Source organism: Maylandia zebra, linkage group LG23 (assembly GCF_041146795.1).
Source record: "Maylandia zebra isolate NMK-2024a linkage group LG23, Mzebra_GT3a, whole genome shotgun sequence".
Lineage (NCBI taxonomy): Eukaryota > Metazoa > Chordata > Actinopteri > Cichliformes > Cichlidae > Maylandia > Maylandia zebra.
In genome coordinates this window covers 19,488,419-19,500,266 of record NC_135188.1, presented here as the reverse complement: position 1 = coordinate 19,500,266, position 11,848 = coordinate 19,488,419, and the positions used below count along the sequence as shown (strand labels likewise).

General features: G+C 43.4%; 1 protein-coding gene across 1 annotated transcript in view; it reads right to left on the bottom strand.

Annotated features, from left to right (window-relative positions):
• Window positions 1-9,327: 9,327 nt before the first annotated feature.
• Window positions 9,328-11,848, bottom strand: part of LOC101480048 (NACHT, LRR and PYD domains-containing protein 3) — a 30,678-nt gene continuing 28,157 nt past the window's right edge. Inside the window, exons 11-12 of the mRNA XM_076879946.1 lie at window positions 11,113-11,159; window positions 9,328-11,010 (exon numbers count right to left, since the gene is read on the bottom strand). Of these exons, the coding sequence (XP_076736061.1) occupies window positions 10,469-11,010; window positions 11,113-11,159 (589 nt within the window). The 3' untranslated portion in view covers window positions 9,328-10,468. The remainder of the gene's footprint in view (window positions 11,011-11,112; window positions 11,160-11,848) is intronic.

The following is an 11,848-nucleotide window of genomic DNA, read 5'->3' as shown; positions in this document are numbered from 1 at the left end:
CGTGACCTCGTCTTGAATGTAACACTAGTGTAGCTCAGATTAACCTTAATGCTGGTTTGTACAGCTAACCTAAAATTCATCCTAATGACTGATTTTAATAAACACCAGCTTAGATGTTGTAGGACCAACATTATTAAAGACAAGTTTGTGTTCCCTGTATTGGTTTTGTAGGATGCAGCTGACCTCACTTCTAATGTTTGGTGAAAAAAACAAAACAAAACCTAAACAAACAAAACTTTATTCGATTTCATCATTATAGCACACGGAGTCACTGCAGTGAAGGGGTCTGAATACTTTCTGGAATTATTGTGCAACTGTGGCTGTTGCTGTAACTGTCACTGTGACATTAAAGTGAAAACCCCCAACTCGCACAGAAACCCACACAGCCCAGCTGCTGCACAAAGGGAAGCTCTGATTGGCTGTTGACTTTCTTTTCTGTCCTAATAACCGCTGAGAACAGATCCATATCTGCTGCTGCACCCCTCTATCTCATTCTTTTCCACTGAGCGCTCCACCCACTCAGAGCTGAACTGACCCCGTCTGACCCACCTGCTACATCATTTACTTTTTATTATTCATTTGCTCTTTGTTAATGACTGACAAGGTGTTGCTACATTAAATAAATCGATGGCACAAAGCTTGTATTGAATCAGCTGTTTTGGACAATTTCAAGGTTGATTTAAAAACCTTTAGAACTTTTAATCCAACCACCAGAGCAACGTGTTAGCAGCTTCAAATTAAGAAGCAACACAGATTCTTACAGTTACTTTTTCTGGATGAAATTACATTTTATGTGTGTGTATCTGTGTTTGTTTGTGCATGGTAGTGAACCAAAAATATGTAATAAAAAACCCTGAATTATACACATGAGACGTTATCTATCCAAATAACTGGGGTTTAAAACTTCTAACTCTATATCTTTGTGTCTCACAAGATTATTGATTATTAAACGGGTCATTCATCTCAAATCAACACCGGTCTTCTACTCAACCATCTCAAATTTACATCAAAATGTTGTGACACAAAGTTTGAACATGTATAATGGTTGCTGACAAATTTTAGATTCATAAATCAAATTGTTCTCTCTCTCTCTCTCTCTCTCGATATATATAGATATAGATCTATATAGATAGAGATATAGATCTATATAGATATATAGAGATATAGATCTATATAGATATATAGAGATATAGATCTATAGATCTATATAGATCTATAGATCTATATAGATATAGATCTATATAGATCTATATAGATATAGATCTATAGATCTATATAGATATAGATCTATAGATCTATATAGATATAGATCTATATAGATATAGATCTATAGATCTATATAGATATATATCTATAGATCTATATAGATATATATCTATAGATCTATATAGATATATATCTATAGATCTATATAGATATATATCTATATCGATATATATATATATCCCTTTCTAGCTCTCACAGCTAGAGATTGACGAGGTACAACACAAATGCTACGGCAAGGAGGAGTCAGGACGCCAGGTCAGGGGGGCGATATCATCACCCCCACCCGAGATTGGGTACATAGCCCCAAGTGCGATAGGAGAAGGATCGTTGAGTGCGGGAGGAACTGACCTGAAAAATAGGATCATGGCCAAGCTTGAAACCTGGATCCCCCGTAGCCGGTCACCAAGATTACGTGAAGTACCCTCAGAAGGTCTGCTAGATGATGTTAATGCAGCACTACGGGCAATACCTACAACCACGATTACCGACACTAACAAGCTGATCTACAATACGGCAGCAGTGATCAGTGAGATGCTTGGCTACAAGCTGAACAGCGACAAGGGGCAGTACCCTCCATGGAGAAGGAGGCTAGAGGGCAAGATCAAAGTAGCACGGAGGGAGGTTAGCCAACTAACGGAGTTGCAGAAAGGTAAGACAAATAAGGTGCCTAAGAAATACAGCAAGCTGTCCATACCTGAGGCCTTGGAAACTGCCAAGCAAAGACTCACAGCCTTGGCCAGCCGCTTGAGGAGGTACACCAGAGAGATAGAAGGCAGGAGAATAAACCAGCTGTTCTCCACAGAACCAGCAAAGGTGTACTCTCAGTGGCAAGGGAACAATAAGAGAACAGCACCACCAAGGCTGGAGACGGAGCAATACTGGAAGAGCATATGGGAGAAGGATGCAACCCATAACGGCAATGCTCAGTGGCTAGAGGATCTGAGGGCAGACCACAGCGACCTCCCTGAACAGGGTCCAGTAACCATCACAGTGGCAGATATCCAAGAAAGGGTCTCCAGTATGAAGAGTTGGACAGCACCAGGGCCCGACATGGTTCACGCCTACTGGCTGAAGAAGCTGACTGCACTCCACGAGCGTCTGGCAGCACAAATGAACCAGCTGCTAGTTAACGAGAGACACCCGGAATGGCTAACTGAAGGCCGGACGGTCCTGATCCCCAAGGACCCCAAGAAGGGACCGGTCCCCTCCAACTACCGACCAATAACCTGCCTCAGTACCACATGGAAGCTCCTGTCAGGCATCATATCGGCTAAGATGAACAGGCACATGGGTCAATACATGAGCAGGACACAGAAAGGAATTGGCAAGAATACCAGAGGCGCAAAACACCAGCTACTGGTAGACAGAACAATCAGCCGAGACTGCAAGACCAGACTGACCAACCTGTGCACTGCCTGGATTGATTACAAGAAGGCCTATGACTCAATGCCCCACAGCTGGATACTGGAATGCCTAGAATTGTACAAGATCAATGGGACCCTAAGAGCCTTCATCAGGAACTCAATGGGGATGTGGCGTACAACACTAGAGGCCAACTCCAAGCCCATAGCACAAGTCACCATCAAGTGCGGGATCTACCAAGGAGATGCTCTGTCCCCACTGCTGTTCTGCATAGGCCTGAACCCCCTCAGTGAGATCATTAACAAGACTGGCTACGGATACAGACTACGGAACGGAGCAGTTGTCAGCCACCTCCTGTACATGGATGACATCAAGCTGTATGCCAAGAGTGAACGAGACATCGATTCACTGATCCACACTACCAGGCTATACAGCAATGACATTGGAATGTCGTTCGGACTGGAGAAGTGTAGCCGGATGGTAACAAAGAGAGGGAAGGTAGTCAGAACTGAGGGGATTGAACTACCAGAAGGCAACATTGCAGACATAGAGGACAGTTACAAGTACTTGGGGATCCCGCAGGCGAATGGGAACCATGAAGAGGCCGCTAGAAAAGCTGCAACCACCAAGTACCTGCAGAGGGTCAGGCAAGTCCTGAGGAGTCAGCTGAATGGTAAGAACAAGATCCGGGCCATCAACACGTACGCCCTACCCGTGATCGGGTACCCTGCTGGGGTAATAGGCTGGCCAAAGGAGGAGATAGAAGCCACTGACATAAAGACAAGAAAGCTCCTTACCATGCATGGAGGGTTTCACTCCAAGTCCAGCACCCTGAGGCTGTACGCTAAGCGGAAGGAAGGGGGCCGGGGACTGGTGAGTGTCAGCACCACAGTCCAGGATGAGACAAGGAACATCCAAGAATACATTGGGAAGATGGCCCCAACTGACAGAGTGCTCAGTGAATACCTCAGGCAGCAGAAACCCAAGAAAGAGGAGGGAGACGAGGAACCATCATGGAAGGACAGGCCCCTGCACAGTATGTACCACCGGCAGATAGAGGAGGTGGCTGATATCCAGAAATCCTACCAGTGGCTGGACAAAGCTGGACTGAAAGACAGCACAGAGGCACTAATCATGGCAGCACAAGAACAAGCTCTGAGCACAAGATCCATAGAGGCTGGGGTCTATCACACCAGGCAAGACCCCAGGTGCAGGCTGTGTAAAGATGCCCCAGAGACAATCCAGCACATAACAGCAGGGTGCAAGATGCTAGCAGGCAAGGCATACGTGGAACGCCATAACCAAGTGGCCGGCATAGTGTACAGGAACATCTGTGCCGAGTATAACCTGGAAGTCCCGAGGTCAAAATGGGAGATGCCCCCAAGGGTGGTGGAGAATGACCGAGCTAAGATCCTGTGGGACTTCCAGATACAGACGGACAAAATGGTGGTGGCTAACCAACCGGACATAGTGGTGGTAGACAAACAGAAGAAGACGGCCGTAGTGATCGATGTAGCGGTTCCGAATGACAGCAATATCAGGAAGAAGGAACACGAGAAGCTGGAGAAATACCAAGGGCTCAGAGAAGAGCTCGAGAGGATGTGGAGGGTGAAGGTAACGGTGGTCCCCGTGGTAATCGGAGCACTAGGTGCGGTGACTCCCAAGCTAGGCGAGTGGCTCCAGCAGATCCCGGGAATAACATCGGAGATCTCTGTCCAGAAGAGCGCAGTCCTGGGAACAGCTAAGATACTGCGCAGGACCCTCAAGCTCCCAGGCCTCTGGTAGAGGACCCGAGCTTGAAGGATAAACCGCCCGCAGGGGCGTGCTGGGTGGTTTTTTTTTAATCTAGATATATATATATCGATCGATCGAGATATATATATATATATATATATATATATATATATATATATATATATATATATATATATATATATATATATATAGAGAGAGAGAGAGAGAGAGAGAGATAGATATATATAGATATATAGAGAGAGATAGATATATATAGATATATAGAGAGAGATAGATATCTCTAAATATCTCTCTATATCTCTCTCTATATCTATATCTCTCTAGTTCCCACCAATTGAGCACTGCGTGGCACAACCGACATTCTGTTTTACTTTTGTCCATGACACGCTTACCTTCAGGGTCATGCTTCACATGAAAACCAAGATAGTTCCAAACGCCATATCTGAATGAGGGTGGGGGAGGTTCAATTTCAGGTAGCGTTCAGGCAGTTGCCATGTTGCAACGAGCTTAGCTTCTGTCTTGCTAGCTTGCGCTGTGCTCAGTCGATCTGCGCTCGACAGTGCAACCTAGGCGGAGTAGTCAAACGCAGATCCACTGAGCGCTCAACACAGACAGCATCGTCAGAAGAAAAGTTGATAAAATAAATAAAAATTTTTGTATTGTTCGATACATATGCGTACCGAACCGAAAGCACTTTATCGAACGGTTCAATAGTGATACGAGTATTGTTGCACACATATATATACACATACATACATATACACTTATATATACATATATATACTAGGGGTGCAATGCATTTAGGACGTTTTTTACTCACTTTATGTCTCTTCCACGATGTTATTTCTCTCTCCAACAACATAGGTTACAATTAGATTAGCATGACCAATTATGCAAATTAGGCAATGACGTCATTTAGCAACTTCTAGCAACTTTTAGGACAACCAATAGCGATTTTCCTTACTGAGGAGTTGGCAACACTGTTTGGAACTATTTTGGTTTTCATGTGAGTATGACCCTGAAGGTAAGCGCGTCATGGACTAAAGTAAAACAGCATGTTGGATGTGCCATGCAATGCTCAGTTACAGTGGGGCAAAAAAGTATTTAGTCAGCCACCGATTGTGCAAGTTCCCCCACCTAAAATGATGACAGAGGTCAGTAATTTGCACCAGAGGTACACTTCAACCGTGAGAGACAGAATGTGAAAAAAAAAAATCCATGAATCCACATGGTCTCAAAGACTTTAGAGTCAGACCTGTTACAGATCGTCAACTTTTCCTTAATGTCAGGTGTGTTTCCAGAACCACTAAAAACTGCTGTAATCAAACCTATACTGAAAAAGGACAATCTTGACAAGACACAAATGAAGAACTACAGGCCGATCTCAAATCTCCCATTTTTAAGTAAGATCATTGAAAAAGCAGTTTCTCAACAGCTCAATTACTTCTTAAAACAGAATAACTGCTACGATGCCTTCCAGTCAGGTTTTAGACAGAACCACAGCACTGAAACTGCTCTGACCAAAGTGTTTAATGACATATGTCTGAACACAGACAGTGGAAAAATGTCAGTCCTAGTTTTACTGGATCTCAGTGCAGCATTTGATACAGTTGACCACAACATATTACTCAAACGACTGGAGAACTGGGCAGGTCTTTCAGGAACTGTACTAAACTGGTTCAAAACATACTTAGAAAACAGGAAATACTTTGTATCAATAGGTAACTTCACATCCGAGCAGACAAGTATCACATGTGGAGTTCCCCAAGGTTCCATCTTGGGACCCCCTCTGTTTAACATTTACATGCTCCCACTGGCACAGATTATAAAGAACAACAAAATAAACTACCACAGCTATGCAGATGACACACAAATATATATCACAATGTCACCAGGAGACCGAGGCCCTGTACAGGCTCTTGGTAAATGCATTGAGGAAATTAATGACTGGTTGTGCCACAATTTTCTCCAACTAAACAAAAACAAAACTGAAGTAATAGTCTTTGGCGCCAAAGAAAAACGATTACAGGTCACCAGAGAACTTCAATCTATACATCTAAAAACCACAAACCAGGCGAGAAATTTGGGTGTAGTGATGGATGCAGACCTAAACTTAGAAAAACACATTAAGACAATAACAAAATCAGCTTACTATCACCTCAAGAATATTTCTAGGATAAAAGATCTGATGTCTCAACAGGACCTGGAAAAACTAGTCCATGCATTCATTTTTAGTAGGCTTGATTACTGTAACAGCATCTTTACAGGTCTACCTAAAAAAAATCAGTCAGACAACTACAGCTCATTCAGAACTCTGCTGCTCGAGTCCTCACTAAGACCAAAAAAAGTGGACCACATCAGTCCAGCTCTGAGGTCTTTACACTGGCTGCCTGTCCGTCAGAGGATAGACTTTAAAGTTCTGATGCTGGCCTATAAAGCTCTGAATGGTTTAGGACCAAAATACATCAGTGACCTCCTAACCCAGTATGAACCTTCCAGATCCCTCAGGTCATCTGGATCCGGTCTTTTATCAGTTCCCAGAGTCAGAACCAGACACGGAGAAGCTGCATTCAGCTTCTATGCTCCTTATATCTGGAACAAACTCCCAGAAAGCCTCAGATCAGCTGAAACACTCAGTTTATTTAAATCCAGGTTGAAGACTCACCTATTCTCAGCTGCATTTGAATAAAGCACCAAATCCACACTTTTAAGCTTAAATTTCAAAACTTACACTAACTACTGATCTTATCTATTTCTGATTTTATCTGTTTTGATTTTATATACTGTTTTGTTTGCTTGTTAATTAGTTAAGCTTAAATTTCAAAACTTACATTAACTACTGATTTTATCTACTGTTCTGATTTTATCTGTTTTGAGTTTGTTTGTTTGTTTGTTTGTTTGTTTGTTTGTTTGTTTGTTTGTTTGTTTGTTTGTTTGTTTGTTTGTTTGTTTAGTGGGTTTAGAGCTCTGGGTAGCTCCCCAACTGGGTCTAGACTGGGTCTAGAGAGTGTTTTAAATTCAGGGAATTTAAAATAGAAAGTAGCTCGTCCACAGAAGGACTGGTAGCTCCCCTTATGATAAGGGTTCAGATTGCGCGAACAGGTGTGGGATTAGAGCTCTGGGTAGCTCCCCAGCTGGGTCTAGACTGGGTCTAGAGAGTGTTTTAAATTCAGGGAATTTAAAATAGAAAGTAGCTCGTCCACAGAAGGACTGGTAGCTCCTCTTACGATAAGGGTTCAGATTGCGCGAACAGGTGTGGGATTAGAGCTCTGGGTAGCTCCCCAGCTGGGTCTAGACTGGGTCTAGAGCGTATTTTAAATTCAGGGAATTTAAAATAGAAAGTAGCTCGTCCACAGAAGGACTGGTAGCTCCCCTTACGATAAGGGTTCAGATCGCGCGAACAGGTGTGAAATGTGTGTGTTTAGTTAGTTAGTTTGTTTGCTTGTTTTAATCAATTTTAAATCATGCCTTTTATTTGTTTTTGTTTCTAATGTCTCTGTAAAGCACTTTGAATCACCTTGTTGTTGAATTGTGCTATACAAATAAATTTGCCTTGCCTTGGTAGGATTTGTAGAGAATTTATTTGTAAATCAGGGTGGAAAATAAGTATTTGGTCAATAACAAAAATACAACTCAATACTTTGTAACATAACCTTTGTTGGCAATAACAGAGGTCAAACGTTTACTATAGGTCTTTACCAGGTTTGCACACACAGTAGCTGGTATTTTGGCCCATTCCTCCATGCAGATCTTCTCGAGAGCAGTGATGTTTTGCGGCTGTCGCCGAGCAACACGGACTTTCAACTCCCGCCACAGATTTTCTATGGGGTTGAGGTCTGGAGACTGGCTAGGCCACTCCAGGACTTTCAAATGCTTCTTACGGAGCCACTCCTTTGTTGCCCGGGCGGGGTTTTTTGGATCATTGTCATGTTGGAAGACCCAGCCTCGTTTCATCTTCAAAGTTCTCACTGATGGAAGGAGGTTTTGGCTCAAAATCTCACGATACATGGCCCCATTCATTCTGTCCTTAACACGGATCAGTCGTCCTGTCCCCTTGGCAGAAAAACAGCCCCATAGCATGATGTTTCCACCCCCATGCTTCACAGTAGGTATGGTGTTCTTGGGATGCAACTCAGTATTCTTCTTCCTCCAAACACGACGAGTTGAGTTTATACCAAAAAGTTCTACTTTGGTTTCATCTGACCACATGACATTCTCCCAATCCTCTGCTGTATCATCCATGTGCTCTCTGGCAAACTTCAGACGGGCCTGGACATGCACTGGCTTCAGCAGCGGAACACGTCTGGCACTGCGGGATTTGATTCCCTGCCGTTGTAGTGTGTTACTGATGGTGACCTTTGTTACTTTGGTCCCAGCTCTCTGCAGGTCATTCACCAGGTCCCCCCGTGTGGTTCTGGGATCTTTGCTCACCGTTCTCATGATCATTTTGACCCCACGGGATGAGATCTTGCGTGGAGCCCCAGATCGAGGGAGATTATCAGTGGTCTTGTATGTCTTCCATTTTCTGATGATTGCTCCCACAGTTGATTTTTTCACACCAAGCTGCTTGCCTATTGTAGATTCACTCTTCCCAGTCTGGTGCAGGTCTACAATACTTTTCCTGGTGTCCTTCGAAAGCTCTTTGGTCTTGGCCATGGCGGAGTTTGGAGTCTGACTATTTGAGGCTGTGGACAGGTGTCTTTTATACAGATGATGAGTTCAAACAGGTGCCATTCATACAGGTAACGAGTGGGGGACAGAAAAGCTTCTTACAGAAGACGTTACAGGTCTGTGAGAGCCAGAGATTTTCCTTGTTTGAGGTGACCAAATACTTATTTTCCACCCTATTTTACGAATAAATTCTTTACAAATCCTACCATGTGGATTCATGGATTTTTTTTTCACATTCTGTCTCTCACAGTTGAAGTGTACCTCTGGTGCAAATTACTGACCTCTGTCATCATTTTAAGTGGGGGAACTTGCACAATCGGTGGCTGACTAAATACTTTTTTGCCCCACTGTAAGTGGTCGGCAGGTGCGCATTTGCTGTCAAAATAAAAACGCACACAAGAGAAGAAGTTGCAATGCGTGTTTGCATACATAAGATTTTCTGGAGGAGGACAGACATTTGTTTAGAACTCTTAAAGATGTCGAAGAAGCAAACTCCTTTAAGCAATTACTTTGGTTTTCCTCCACCTCCAAACAAATGTCAGAAGGAGTCCAAACCACAAAAGAAGCACGTATTCTCGGAAAAGTGGTTGCAGGAGGTGAGCTGGCTTCAAACAAATGATGAACGCACAGAGATGTGGTGCGGAATGTGCCGTGAAAATCCAACTCTAGCGGACAAAAACAGTGCCTTTTATATAGACGCAAACGCACGTTGCAACTTCTTACAATATTATACTTTAATGTATAATATTGTAAAGGAAACAAAACAGGAAAACATCAATCAAAAAAAATTGCTCTCTTTTTTATTTGGGCTACTTAAATTTATTTTGGGCTACCAAAAACTGAAGAGTCCCTGCCCGAAGGGCTACCAGGGATTTTGAAATTTTGCGAGCCCTGAGATATATTTATTTATTTTTATTACTTTTTTGTTTCAGCAACATTAAATTTAAAAACTGTACTTTTGAGTTAAAATATATATTTATAATTTTAATAAATGACAAATTAAAAAGGCATGAACTTTTTTTTTGTTTCGAAAAAATATCGAACCGTGACACCAAAGTATCGAACCGAACCAAACCGTGAATTTTGTGTATCGTTGCACCCCTAATAAACATACATATATACACACACACATATATACATATATATATACAAGGTGAACAGCAGTATTACAGATCCCTGCGGAGCTCTTGTACTGTACATCACCAGGTTAGACACAGTACCGCCAGGTCTCACATACTGTGTCAGGTAGTCCTTAACCCATGAGTGGTTGTTAATATTATGGTTATTGAGTTAATTAAATCATTGACCTGCAGATCACTTGACTGGATATTACTCAACTTTAAGAGTTGTACAAGATCATCTAAGGAAACAACACACTTTCAAGTTGCATATTTTGTTACCAGATAAGATTCTTCTAAAGATCGCACAGAGTCACAGAGGAATGAATAAAACACCCTATTCCAGGATAAAGAGGTTCAGTGAATGTGGTGTTGAAGGTGTGGAGGTGGATCAGAGTGTCAGAGGAGACTCTGTAGAAGGACAGAGTGCCAGCAGGACAGTCCACAAACACTCCTACTCTGTTAGAGACAGAGGAGGACACAGTGGGAGACAAAAATGGGAGGAGAGCATGTCTGTTGTTGTGCCAGACAGAGAAACAATTATCAAAGCAGAAGAGACTCCAGGACTGATCATTCTCCCCAAACCTGCAATCAAGCTCGTCTCCTCTTCTTCTGATTCCTCTGTAACTCACAGCTAACTGAACATCTCCTTTCCATTCAAGCTCCCAGTAACAGCGACCTGTCAGGCTATTTCTACACAGCATTTGAGGACACCTGTCAAACCTCTCCGGATGGTCAGGATATGACTGATAGCCCTCATATACCACCTTCCTGCTGTTGTCAGTGAGCTTGAGTTTTCTGTTTGCCGTGTTTGAGTCCAGCGTGAGTTCACATGCATCTAATGGAGATATCAAAAACACAGCAAAGGTTATTCATCTGTTTGGAGTTCATTGAATGTGTGCTTCTTTGCTTTTATGAATCACATTGGAAACAGGCTTACACTTCCTCAGGCCTGGTCTCAACCACTGAACTCCAGTAGGCTCCAACCTAAAAGAAGAAGGGGGGGGGGGGGGGGGGGGGGGGGGGTTATCTCAAGCAATTATTGAAAAAAAAAAAAAAATCCCCTCTCGCCCCTGTGGGCAGTCTATCCTTCAAGCTTGGGTCCTCTACCCAAGCTCAGGAGCTGGAGCAGGTCAGCTGCTGATCGGCAGGTTGGTGATTCGATCCCTGGCTCCCCTAGTTTGCATGCCAAATATCCTTAGGCAAGATACTGGGATCTGCTGGTGAGCCACCGCACCTAGTGTGCCGATTACCACTGTTACCTTCACCCTCCACATCTTCTCAAGCTCTTGTCTATGTGTATATATATGTATACATATGCATATGGTAAATGGTCTGTATTTGTATAGCGCTCTACTAGTCCCTAAGGACCCCAAAGCACTTTACACATTCAGTCATCCACCCATTCACACACAGGTGATGGCAAGCTACATTGTAGCCACAGCCACCCTGGGGCACATTGACAGAGGCAAGGCTGCCAGACACTGGCGCCACCGGGCCCTCCGTCCACCACCACAAGGGTGAAGTGTTTTGCCCAAGGACACAACGACCGAGACTGTCCGAGCCGGGGATCGAACCGGCAACCTTCCGATTACAAGGTGAACTCTCTTGTGCCACGATGTATTCGCCTTGTAATCGGAAGGTTGCCGGTTCAAGCCCCGGCTCGGACAGTATAT